Source organism: Hyperolius riggenbachi, chromosome 3, assembly GCF_040937935.1.
Source record: "Hyperolius riggenbachi isolate aHypRig1 chromosome 3, aHypRig1.pri, whole genome shotgun sequence".
Taxonomy (NCBI): domain Eukaryota; kingdom Metazoa; phylum Chordata; class Amphibia; order Anura; family Hyperoliidae; genus Hyperolius; species Hyperolius riggenbachi.
The window spans coordinates 31,180,188-31,192,498 of NC_090648.1; the positions used below are offsets into that span (position 1 = coordinate 31,180,188).

The window sequence follows — 12,311 nt, forward strand, 5'->3', positions numbered from 1 at the left end:
GTGCGCGAGTTGATTTCCAAAACAGTGCGACCTTATAGGCGCATCGGGTGCTCCATTTTTGTCGCACCGCAATGCGACGTTTCACACGCACGAGCACTTTGCGCACGAGCACTTTTTAACACGTGAAGAGGGGCTTTTCACCGCTTTGTGAATCAAGCCCTATGTGTGTCGGTATACGTGAAAACATACACGTTTATCACAGAAACGACTGTAATTAATAGAGAAAATGGCTGCAGTGCTTCACTGCTGTCTGTTTTTATCTGCATGGGGAAAACACATTCCAGGGTGCACTAGCCAATTGTATAACATTGGTTCTTAGTTTACCTGTGCAGAAAGCGAGGGGGGGGGCATCCAAAGTTTTGCGAAGGGCCCAGTGATTTCTAGGTACGCACCTGCCTGACTACATATGTGAAAATGTATGGGCATGCAAAACTACATTTTTTCTGAATGCATGAAATGTTATGCTAGAAACACCAAATGTGCAGGGTATGTGGATGGGGACAGTGGGTACAAGAGGAAAAACATTTTTCAAAAAGAGCTTATAGTTTTTGAGAAAATGGATTTTAACCACTTGAGGACCGCCCCCAGCCGATGGGCGGCGGCAAAGTCCGGGCCCAAACGACCGCAATACGCCCATCGGCGGGGGCGGCTGCGTGGGTGGCTATGCGGCGATCGCGTCATTCGTGACGCGATCAGCCGCCGGGGACTGGCTCCGCCCACCGCTCGTAGTAACCCGCCGGCCGTTCGGAAGCGCCGGCGGGTTACTAGCACCCGGATCGCCGCATGGAAATAGTATAATAGGCTTTGTAATGTATACAAAGCCTATTATACTGGCTGCCTCCTGCCCTGGTGGTCCCAGTGTCCGAGGGACCACCAGGGCAGGCTGCAGCCACCCTAGTCTGCACCCAAGCACACTGATTTCCCCCCCCCCCTGCCCCCTGATCGCCCACAGCACCCCTCAGACCCCCCCCTGCCCACCCCCCAGACCACTGTTTGCACCCAATCACCCCCCTAATCACCCATCAATCACTCCCTGTCACTATCTGTCAACGCTATTTTTTTTTTATCCCCCCCCCCCCCTGCCCACTGCCCCCTCCTGATCACCCCCCCACCCCTCAGATTCTCCCCAGACCCCCCCCCCAGACCCCTCCCCCCGTGTACTGTATGCATCTATCCCCCCTGATTACCTGTCAATCACCTGTCAATCACCCGTCAATCACCCGTCAATCACCAGTCAATCACCCCCTGTCTCTGCTACCCATCAATCAGCCCCTAACCTGCCCCTTGCGGGCAATCTGATCACCCACCCACACCAATAGATCGCCCGCAGATCCGACATCAGATCACCTCCCAAATCCATTGTTTACATCTATTCTCTCCTCTAAACACCCACTAATTACCCATCAATCACCTATCAATCACCCCCTATCACCACCTGTCACTGTTACCCATCAGATTAGACCCTAATCTACCCCTTGCGGGCACCCAATCACCCGCCCACACGCTCAGATTGCCCTCAGACCCCCCTTTATCAATTCGCCCGTGCAATATTTACATCTGTTATTCCCTGTAATAACCCACTGATCACCTGTCAATCACCTATCAATCACCCCCTGTCACTGCCACCCATCAATCACCCCCTGTCACTGCCACCCATCAATCAGCCCCTAACCTGCCCCTTGCGGGCAATCTGATCACCCACCCACACCAATAGATCGCCCGCAGATCCGACATCAGATCACCTCCCAAATCCATTGTTTACATCTATTCTCTCCTCTAAACACCCACTAATTACCCATCAATCACCCATCAATCACCCCCTATCACCACCTGTCACTTTTACCTATCAGATTAGACCCTAATCTGCCCCTTGCGGGCACCCAATCACCCGCCCACACCTCAGAACGTCCTCAGACCCCCGCCCTGATCACCTCGCTAGTGCATTGCTTGCATCTATTTCCCCCCTCTAATCACACCTTGAGACACCCATCAATCACCTCCTGTCACCCCCTAGCACACCTACCCATCAGATCAGGCCCTAATTTGCCCCGTGTGGGCTCCTGATCACTCGGCCAAACCCTCAGGTCCCCCTCAGACCCCCTTCCGATCACCTCCCCAGTGCATTGATTGCATCTATTTTCCCCTCTAACCGCCCCCTGAGACACCCATCAATCACCTCCTGTCACCCCCTAGCACTCCTATCCATCAGATCAGGCCCAAAACATCCTGTCATCTAAGAGGCCACCCTGCTTATGACCGGTTCCACAAAATTTGCCCCCTCATAGACCACCTGTCATCAAAATTTGCAGATGCTTATACCCCTGATCAGTCATTTTGAGAAATTTCGTTTCCAGACTACTCACAGTTTTGGGCCCGTAAAATGCCAGGGCAGTATAGGAACCCCACAAGTGACCCCATTTTAGAAAGAAGACACCCCAAGGTATTCTGTTAGGTGTATGATGAGTTCATAGAAGATTTTATTTTTTGTCACAAGTTAGCGGAAATTGATATGTATTGTTTTTTTTTTCACAAAGTGTCATTTTCCGCTAACTTGTGACAAAAAAAAAAATCTTCTATGAACTCACCATACTCCTAACAGAATACCTTGGGGTGTCTTCTTTCTAAAATGGGGTCACTTGTGGGGTTCCTATACTGCCCTGGCATTTAAGGGGCCCTAAACCGTAAGCAGTAGTCTAGAATCAAAAGGCCTCAAAATGACCTGTGAATAGGACGTTAGGCCCCTTAGCGCACCTAGGTTGCAAAAAAGTGTCACACATGTGGTATCGCCGTACTCAGAAGAAGTAGTATATTGTGTTTTGGGGTGTATTTTTACACATACCCATGCTGGGTGGGAGAAATCTCTCTGTAAAAGGACAATTGTGTGTAAAAAAAAATCAAACAATTGTCATTTACAGAGATATTTCTCCCACCCAGCATGGGTATGTGTAAAAATACACCCCAAAACACATTATACTACTTCTCCTGAGTACGGCGGTACCACATGTGTGGCACTTTTTTGCACCCTAAGTGCGCTAAGAGGCCCAAAGTCCAATGAGTACCTTTAGGATTTCACAGGTCATTTTACGACATTTAGGTTTCAAGACTACTCCTCACGGTTTAGGGCCCCTAAAATGCCAGGGCAGTATAGGAACCCCACAAATGACCCCATTTTAGAAAGAAGACACCCCAAGGTATTCCGTTAGGAGTATGGTGAGTTCATAGAAGATTTTATTTTTTGTCATAAGTTAGCGGAAAATGACACTTTGTGAAAAAAAACAATTAAAATCAATTTCCGCTAACTTGTGACAAAAAAAAAAAAATCTTCTATGAACTCACCATCCTCCTAACGGAATACCTTGGGGTGTCTTCTTTCTAAAATGGGGTAATTTGTGGGGTTCCTATACTGTCCTGGCATTTTAGGGGCCCTAAACCGCGAGGAGTAGTCTTGAAACGAAATTTCTCAAAATGACCTGTGAAATCCTAAAGGTACTCATTGAACTTTGGGCCCCTTAGCGCAGTTAGGGTGCAAAAAAGTGCCACACATGTGGTATCGCCGTACTCAGGAGAAGTAGTTTAATGTGTTTTGGGGTGTATTTTTCCACATACCCATGCTGAGTGGCAGAAATATCTCTATAAATAGACAATTGTGTGTAAAAAAAATAAAACAATTGTCATTTATGGAGATATTTCTCCCACCCAGCATGGGTATGTGTAAAAATACACCCCAAAACACATTATACTACTTCTCCTGAGTACGGCAATACCACATGTGTGGCACTTTTTTGCAGCCTAACTGCGCTAAGGGGCCAAAAGTCCAATGAGCATCTTTAGGCTTTACAGGGGTGCTTACAATTAGGCACCCCCCAAAATGCCAGGACAGTGAACACACCCCACAAATGACCCCATTTTGGAAAGTAGACACTTCAAGGTATTCAGAGAGGAGCATAGTGAGTCCGTGGCAGATTTCATTTTTTTTTGTTGCAAGTTAGAAGAAATGGAAACTTTTTTTTTTCTTTTTTTTGTCAGAAAGTGTCATTTTCCGCTAACTTGTGACAAAAAATAAAATCTTCTATGAACTCACCATGCCTCTCACTGAATACTTTGGGATGTCTTCTTTCCAAAATGGGGTCATTTGGGGGGTATTTGTACTATCCTGGAATTTTAGCCCCTCATGAAACCTGACAGGTGCGCAGAAAAGTCAGAGATGCTTGAAAATGGGAAAATTCACTTTTGGCACCATAGTTTGTAAACGCTATAACTTTTACCCAAACCAATAAATATACACTGAATGGGTTTTTTTTTATCAAAAACATGTTTGTCCACATTTTTCGCGCTGCATGTATACAGAAATTTTACTTTATTTGAAAAATGTCAGCACAGAAAGTTAAAAAAATCATTTTTTTGCCAAAATTCATGTCTTTTTTGATGAATATAATAAAAAGTAAAACTCGCAGGAGCAATCAAATAGCATCAAAAGAAAGCTGTATTAGTGACAAGAAAAGGAGGTGGTAGGTTGTATGACCGAGCATTAAACCGTGAAAGCTGCAGTGGTCTGAATGGAGAAAAAGGCTCTGGTCCTTAAGGGGCGAAAAGACTGTGGTCCTGAAGTGGTTAAAGTTTCAATAGGAAAAAAGTGTACATTTAAATGCGGTGAATGACAGATAATGAAGCAAACCTAACGGTAGTGTACATATATCAAAAGAAAGAGCAATGAATTTCATGACGGGGTTTCCAGGGGGTCCGTACGCAGTGCGCATGGACACCTTGGAAACCCTCCCGGAGCCACAACGCTTCAGCCAGGGATCGCTATACAGCCACAGTATGGCTGTATAAAGATTCCTGACAAAGTTTCCTTTTTTTATGTTCAGAGTGTGGGGAATTAAATAAGTAGAGATTATTGTGTTGGGGGGGGCCCGGGCCGCCTCTTAGTCCAATAGCAATCAGGGAGGGATGGCAGGGCCCACTTTGGTGTCTCAGCCTTGGGTGCTGGAGGACCTTGTCCCGACTCTGTTAATGCTAACATACTAGGGTTGATTTCCTAATGTAAGCCGGGATGAAGAAAATGAGCAAGCAAACTAGGCCTGAAATTTTATTTTTTAAATTTGCCTACACTACAGCAAAATGTAGTAAATTATCAGTTGTACGAGTGTAATCATGCTCAGCATCCAGGATAAGAACTTCAGGCTTAATGATTGGTTCTTGAGTTGCGGTGGGGGCTTCATGCAATTGCAATAGCACAAACCATAACGTGATAACCTTTGAGCAATCTCTGCAATGTTCTGATATTGTTCAGGTGAGAGTTGCAAACTATGACCTCCTAACAGTAGACAATAAAAAAAAAAAAGCAGCCTAGGTTTGTCTCAACCCAAGTATATCACCCCCACTGTGACGTGGTGGGACAGATCTCCTTTAGCAGCACTCTAGCTGTACATCATTAAGAGCCGTGTCATCTCTTTTTGACCCTCGGGGTCTTTGCACTCTTGTCCGGATTCCACATACACCACTATAGCAGATATCACTCCAGTCTCCAAAACTCTCCCCAGCGTCCTCCATCACCCGTCAGGATGGTTAGATCTGAGCATTGGAGCATGATGTTGTTGGCCGCCGTATTGTCACCATTGATGGGTTTCTGGACTTTAAGAGAGAAGCTCACAAAGTCCCCTAAGGGACACCACTTTACACTGGTCCATTGTCCCCATCTGCCGAGAAAAACAAAAAGCTCAGTTAAAAGAAGCTTCGAAACACAGAACATTATACTGTATGAAGATAGGGCAGAAAAAGCCAGCGGAAGTCCTGAACAAGGATGGGCCGATTACATTTTGGCAAATGTGCATTTTCTTGCCTTCTACTTCTTGCCGTCAACATTCCTTTGAGAAAATCTCTTATTTTTAAAATAATTCTATATAATTTATAAAAAATTCTAACCTTTGACAACAACATGAAGGTTTCCACAAACATTTTGGCAAAGCTAAACTTCTATACTGTACATACCGATTACTTGTTCAGAAAGACAAAGAAAACTATTATGGACTCTCGCTCCAAATCTTCTCCCTCACTAATGAAAATTGGCCTCTGTCTTCACTAGTGTTGGTAGTAGGATTTAGTATAAACAATTTGGAACACACAAATGTTCCTGACTGCGGCTGTTCAGCACTGCACAAGCGGACAGGCTCAGGAGGAGTTCACTTACGCGGGCTTCACAGCACGTTCCACACGACTCCCGACTCTCTCGGGGTGGAGAGGCAGAGGGACACTAGGCAGCAGGGGGAGGGGGTTCGAGGAGAGAGGCAGCGAGGTGGAGGGGGGATTAGGTAGCATTGGCATACATTACCTTGTCCCGGCCGGCGATCGCTCCTTCACTTTATAGTTAGCTTGCAGGAGTCCTTCATCCAGCCAATCACCATGCACCTTCAGTTTCCACATGGTGATTGGCTGGATGCAGGACTCCTGCAAGCTAACTATAAAGTGAAGGAGCGATCGCCGGCGGGGACAACGTAATGTATGCCAATGCTACCTAATCCCCCTCCACCTCGCTGCCTCTCTCCTCGAACCCCCCCACTGCCTATTGTCCCACTGTCTCTCCACCCCGACTCTCGCTGCCTCACTAGTCCCCCTGCATTTTCAATGGTGCCCCGTTCCGCTAATAAATGTTTTATAAAACGCTATTTACCATTTTATTTCATTTACATTAAAACAGTAAATAGCGTTTTATGATCGGCAGAACGGTGCGCCATTTTTCACTCAGCGCCATTTTTAACTGTAGGCGTTTTATGACCCTTGTGAGATGGGGCTCCAGGCTGTGAGGGTCATCAAGGGGTTTGGCAAGGGAAGGGGTGTGACCATTGGATGGGGGCCCCATCAAAGTTTTGCTGGGGGGGTCCCATGATTTGTAGTTATGCGGCTACACCGCTGCATGTCTGCTTGTTTGGTGCTGAACAGTGGCAGTCGGGGGTATTCATGTGTTCCAAATCAGCTGTGCTGAAATGAAACACCAACACTACGATTCACCGTCTGAGGTGGTAAACCAAGTAAAATATGAATATCTAGAAGATATGAATTGTTTACATGCTCTATTACAAATTACCCAGCACATGGCCATGCCCACTCCTGATACGTATCTAGGCCTTATGCCCACCTTACCTGTCTGACCCTGACCAATAATGTCCATAAATACTTTTTTATTTTCACAAACAAAGAAAAAAAAGAATGTGAGATGATAATGTTCAGTTTGCCGTCTCTAATGTATAGGCATGTGTAAACTTACCTCGCTGCACTAGAGGTTATGGTATCTTCAACCGTGGTGCTATAAGGTTCAGCGCAGTACAGTTTGATGGAATTCACTGCGGTGTTGTCTCTATTTTCAGGTTCAACCTGAAAAGAAAATGTATAAAAAATTAAGAAAATATGAATAAGAATATGAACTTTCAGATAAAGTGATTGGTAACCAGAAAAGAAAAATGATACTTGCCTAAGGAGAGGGAAGGCTCTGGGTCCTATAGAGCCTATTTGACCAATTGGTCGAATACTGCTACCGGGGATTCCAGCGCTGGAACGTGGGAACCGTCAGAGGAGCGGGAAGCTCCTCTGGCGGTTCCCGCGTTCCAGCGAAATGGAGGACGCCGACTGGCTGAGGGTGAACAGTTTGATTGTCCCTGGTGGAAGGCAGTGTCCCCTCATGTCTGAAAAGGGCCACCGGCCACAATCATACCGGTCCCAAAAAAGCCAGGCAACACAGAGCTCAACAACTTCAGACCTGTGGCCTTCACCCCCATAGTCATGAAGATCCTCGAACGTCTGGTCCTTGCCCACCTGAAGTGCCTCGCCAGCCCCCTCCTCGATCCACATCAGTTTGCATACAGGGCCAACAGGTCCGTGGATGATGCCATCAACATCATTCTGGCGTACATCACGGAACACCTTGAAAGACCAAACTTCTACGTTAGGATCCTGTTTTTGGACTTCAGCTCTGCATTCAATACAAACTGCCCAAACATATTGATCGTCAACCTGGCACATCTTGGAGCTGGCACCACACTCTGCGCGTGGGTAAAGGACTTCCTCTCAAATAGGACAGAAGTGGTGAAGCTCGGCAACTGCTTCTCCAGTGTGAGTACGACCAACACAGAAGCTCCACAGGGGTGTGTTCTGTCACCACTCCTGTTCTCATTGTACACCAACAACTGTACCTCCTCCGCCGACTCAGTAAAGGTCATTAAATTTGCGGACGATACCATTATCATTGGGCTCATAGGTGAGGCGGGGGAACACAATTATCGCAGCGAGACCGAGAGAATCTGAAGATGGTGCAAGGACAACAAGCTCGTCCTTAACGCAGCCAAAACAGTGGAACTGATCGTGGACTTCAGGAGACACCCCCCACACACACACACACCAACCCTAACGAGCGACCTAAGGTGGGCGCAGAACACCACCAAAATCCAGAAGAAGGCTCAGCAGAGACTATTCTTCCTGCACCAATTGAAAAAAAATTGGTATGCCTCAGGAGCTGCTGTCCAGCTTCTACACTGCCACTATTGAAGCGTCCCTTTGCTCCGCCATTACCGTGTGGTATGCAAAAGCAACCGCCAGTGACAAGTATAAGCTTCAAAGAGTTATCAGCTCAGCGGAAAGGACCATTTGCTCTCCTCTGCCACCTCTAGACCTCCTCTACACTACCAGAATGAACACAAGGGCTAACAGGATCTCCCAGGACCCATCCCACCCAGGCTGCTGCTTCTTTAAGCTTCTTCCATCGGGCCGATGCTACAGGACCACTCACCCAAGGACTAACAGGCGTAGAGACACCTTTTTTCCCCAAGCAGCCCTCCTGTTGAACTCCTGCCTCTCATCGGTACGCTAGCCACTTCAGGTCAAATTAGCCAATTATCCTGGACAAGGCACACTGGAGCCCGGGCCAGTAAATAACCCAGCTATTAACCGGGGCTTTTCTTGGCAAAACTCTACTCAAGGTGCTGATTCTTTCAAAAGTGGCATTGCTAGCCCTATTTTGGGGGAACCCGAGCCCCCAATCTGTCCTGGGGTGCCACGGATCTTTTTCCCAGGGGTGCCCGCTGCCCCCTCCTGGCCGCCGCTGCCCCCTGGCTGCCCCCGCAGCCAGAGCGTCAGACCTCAATCAGCGGGTGACCAGATAGAGTAGGCGCTAGGACCTAGCGGACACCGCTGATATGCGGAAGTGACATCACTTCCGCATATACAGCATGGTGCGCCTGCTGCTCACTCTATCTGGTCGGGTCGCCTGCTGATCGAGGTCTGACACTGCTGGCTGCGAGGCGAGGGGGGCACCTGTCACTCACTACCTAATGGGGGTCCCTGTCGCTCACTATCTAACGGGGGTCCCTGTCACTCACTACCTAATGGGGGTCCCTGTCACTCACTACCTAACGGGGGTCCCTGTCACTCACTACCTAACGGGGTCCCTGTCACTCACTACCTAACGGGGGTCCCTGTCACTCACTATCTAATGGGGGGCGCCTGTCACTCACTATCTAACTGGGGTCCTGGTCACTCACTACCGAACTGGAGGTCCCTGTCATTTACTATCTAACGGGGGGTCTCTGTCACTCACTATCTAACGGGGGTCCCTGTCACTCACTACCTAACGGGGGTCCCTGTCACTCACTACTTAACTGGGGTCCCTGTCACTCATTGCCTAACCTGGTGGTCCCTGTCACTCACTACCTAACCTGCTGGTCCCTGTCACTCACTACCTAACTGGGGGTCCCTGTCACTTACTACCTAACCTGGTGGTCCCTGTCACTCACTACCTAACCTGGTGGTCCCTGTCACTCACTACCTAACCTGGAGGGCGCCTGTCACTCACTATCTAACCTGGTGGTCCCTGTCATTTACTACCTAACTGGGGGTCCCTGTCACTCACTACCTAACCTGGTGGTCCCTGTCACTCACTACCTAACCTGGTGGTCCCTGTCACTCACTACCTAACTGGTGGTCCCTGTCACTCACTACCTAATCTGGTGGTCCCTGTCACTCACTATCTAACCTGGTGGTCCCTGTGATTCACTACCTAACCTGGTGGTCCCTGTCACTCACTACCTAACCTGGGGGGCGCCCGTCACTCACTACCTAACCTGGTGGTCCCTGTCACTCACTACCTAACCTGGTGGTCCTTGTCACTCACTACCTAACTGGGGGTTCCTGTCACTCACTACCTAACCTGGTGGTCCCTGTCACTCACTACCTAACCTGGTGGTCCCTGTCACTCACTACCTAACCTGGAGGGCGAATGTCACTCACTATCTAACCTGGTGGTCCCTGTCACTCACTATCTAACCTGGTGGTCCCTGTCACTTACTATCTAACCTGGGGGTCCCTGTCACTCACTATCTAACCTGGGGATCCCTGTCACTCACTACCTAACCTGGGGGGCACCCGTCACTCACTACCTAACCTGGGGGGCGCCTGTCACTCTCTATCTAACCTGGGGGTCCCTGTCACTTACTATCTAACCTGGGGGTCCCTGTCACTCACTACCTAACCAGGGGGTCCCTGTCACTCACTACCTAACCTGGGGGGCCCCTGTCACTACCTAAACTGGGGGGCTTCTGTCGCTACCTAAACTGGGGCGACTCCTGGCGATACCTTAACTAGGGGGCACCTGTCACTCCCTAAACTATCCAGGCCAGCCAGCCCAGCATCACCACCAGCCAACCAGCCCAGAATCACTGTCAAAAAGGCTTCAGCATCACCACCAGTCAGGCCAGCATTTACTTCAACAGCCCAGCATTACCACCAGCCAGGTCGCAGCATCACCGCCAGTTACCACACCCACATTCTGGTCCATGGCCACACCTATTTTTCGGCGCGCCGCACAACGTGATCCTCATATTTTTCGGTGCGCTAGCTGCAGTGTGCTGAATTCTGCTGCCTACAGTATGTACAGTATACGCTTTTCTCTAGTGCCTACACTGTGTGCTGATCTACCTCCAGTGTGTACAGTATAAGGTGTTACTCTGTGCCTTTACTGATTGTAAACCAGCTGTATTGTATGCTGATCCCTGCTACTTTCAGTATGTACAGTATTAGCTGTAAAGCCTGGTACACACATACAATTTTCATTAGCAAATTTTAGCTCTGTTCATCAAATTAATTGTCTGTTGGCCCACTTACTGCATGGGGGTGGTAAAATTGGTCAGTGATTGACCAATCAAAATTGTATGTGCGTATACATCTTTGATCTATGCCTATACTGATTGTAAATTATCTAAATCAAGGACAGGGGGCTCCATTCAATATTTCGATGGGCAGGCCCGTTATCTGTAGCTTACACCGCTGCTAAGTTCATGTACATTTGGCCCCACCCATGGGCACGCCCACTCACCTCATGGTCACGCCCATTTTTGTGACGCGCCCACCCACCTAGTGCCCACAGGTGCCCCCGATCTCCAAGGACCCTAGAAACGCCCCTGTCTTTCAATGAACTTACTTTATCCCTGAGCAGCACAATATCCAAATCCGGAGGATTTCTGCTCATGAGCCAACCGCATATTGTACTGCATAGACCGTTAAAGATGTGTAGGTACTGCCTGTCTTGATGTATTATTGCCTGTCTTGCTTGTATTATTGCTATTGTCTATGACTGTCTTGCTTGTTTATGTTATTGTCTATTGCCTGTTTGCCACTGCCATGTGAACCACAACCAATTCCAGGTTTGACCTCGGTCGCACTTGGCGAAATAAAGATTCTGATTCTGACAAACACTCAGCCAGCCAATGTGCTATTGTGTTGAGCTGCAGCATGTCATGTGGGAACAATGAAGCAGAGTAAATTGTCGGGTGCTGTGCGATCATTCCAAATCAGGGGGGAGGGGGGGGGATCCTTACAAGTTTGCCTCCGGCAACAAAAAGTCTAGAACTGGCCCTGAAAGAGGGTAGACTGCCTCGGCCACTTACCAGCAGACTGAAACCTCTAGCAGACGTGCCTTCAGGACAGGACTCTGTCCATCCCCAGTCTCCCCAGGGACCCCCGTTTTTTACTTGAATGAAGTCGCTGTAGGTCAGCGTGGCTTGTAGCAGGAGCAGCGCCACAGCAAATGTAAGCAACATCTTCTTTCTATCTTCAGTGGAGAATTCTGACAACTGACCCCACAGCTCCTCTATATACACAGCGCTAACCAGCGGCCGGCCAATGGACTTTGCTTGGGAAATTCCTGATTTTTTTTTTTATAGGCTGAAAGGCTTCCCAAAAATATTGGGTGTGCTCACCACCTGCAAACAAACATGTACCTTTCCTGTAATTGAGGACCACAGTCCGTGCCAAGCCGCTAGCATGTG

At 48.3% G+C, this 12,311-nt stretch overlaps 1 protein-coding gene across 1 annotated transcript; it reads right to left on the reverse strand.

The window, feature by feature from the left end:
* Positions 1 to 5,076: 5,076 nt before the first annotated feature.
* On the reverse strand, positions 5,077 to 12,095 carry LOC137560905 (vitelline membrane outer layer protein 1 homolog). The gene is made up of 3 exons (XM_068272064.1): positions 11,931 to 12,095; positions 7,265 to 7,371; positions 5,077 to 5,699 (listed from the first exon to the last, which is right to left on the reverse strand). Exons 1-3 carry the CDS (start codon positions 12,081 to 12,083, stop codon positions 5,516 to 5,518), a joined length of 444 nt encoding a protein of 147 aa, XP_068128165.1. The 5' UTR covers positions 12,084 to 12,095; the 3' UTR covers positions 5,077 to 5,515.
* Between the last annotated feature and the right edge of the window lie 216 nt (positions 12,096 to 12,311).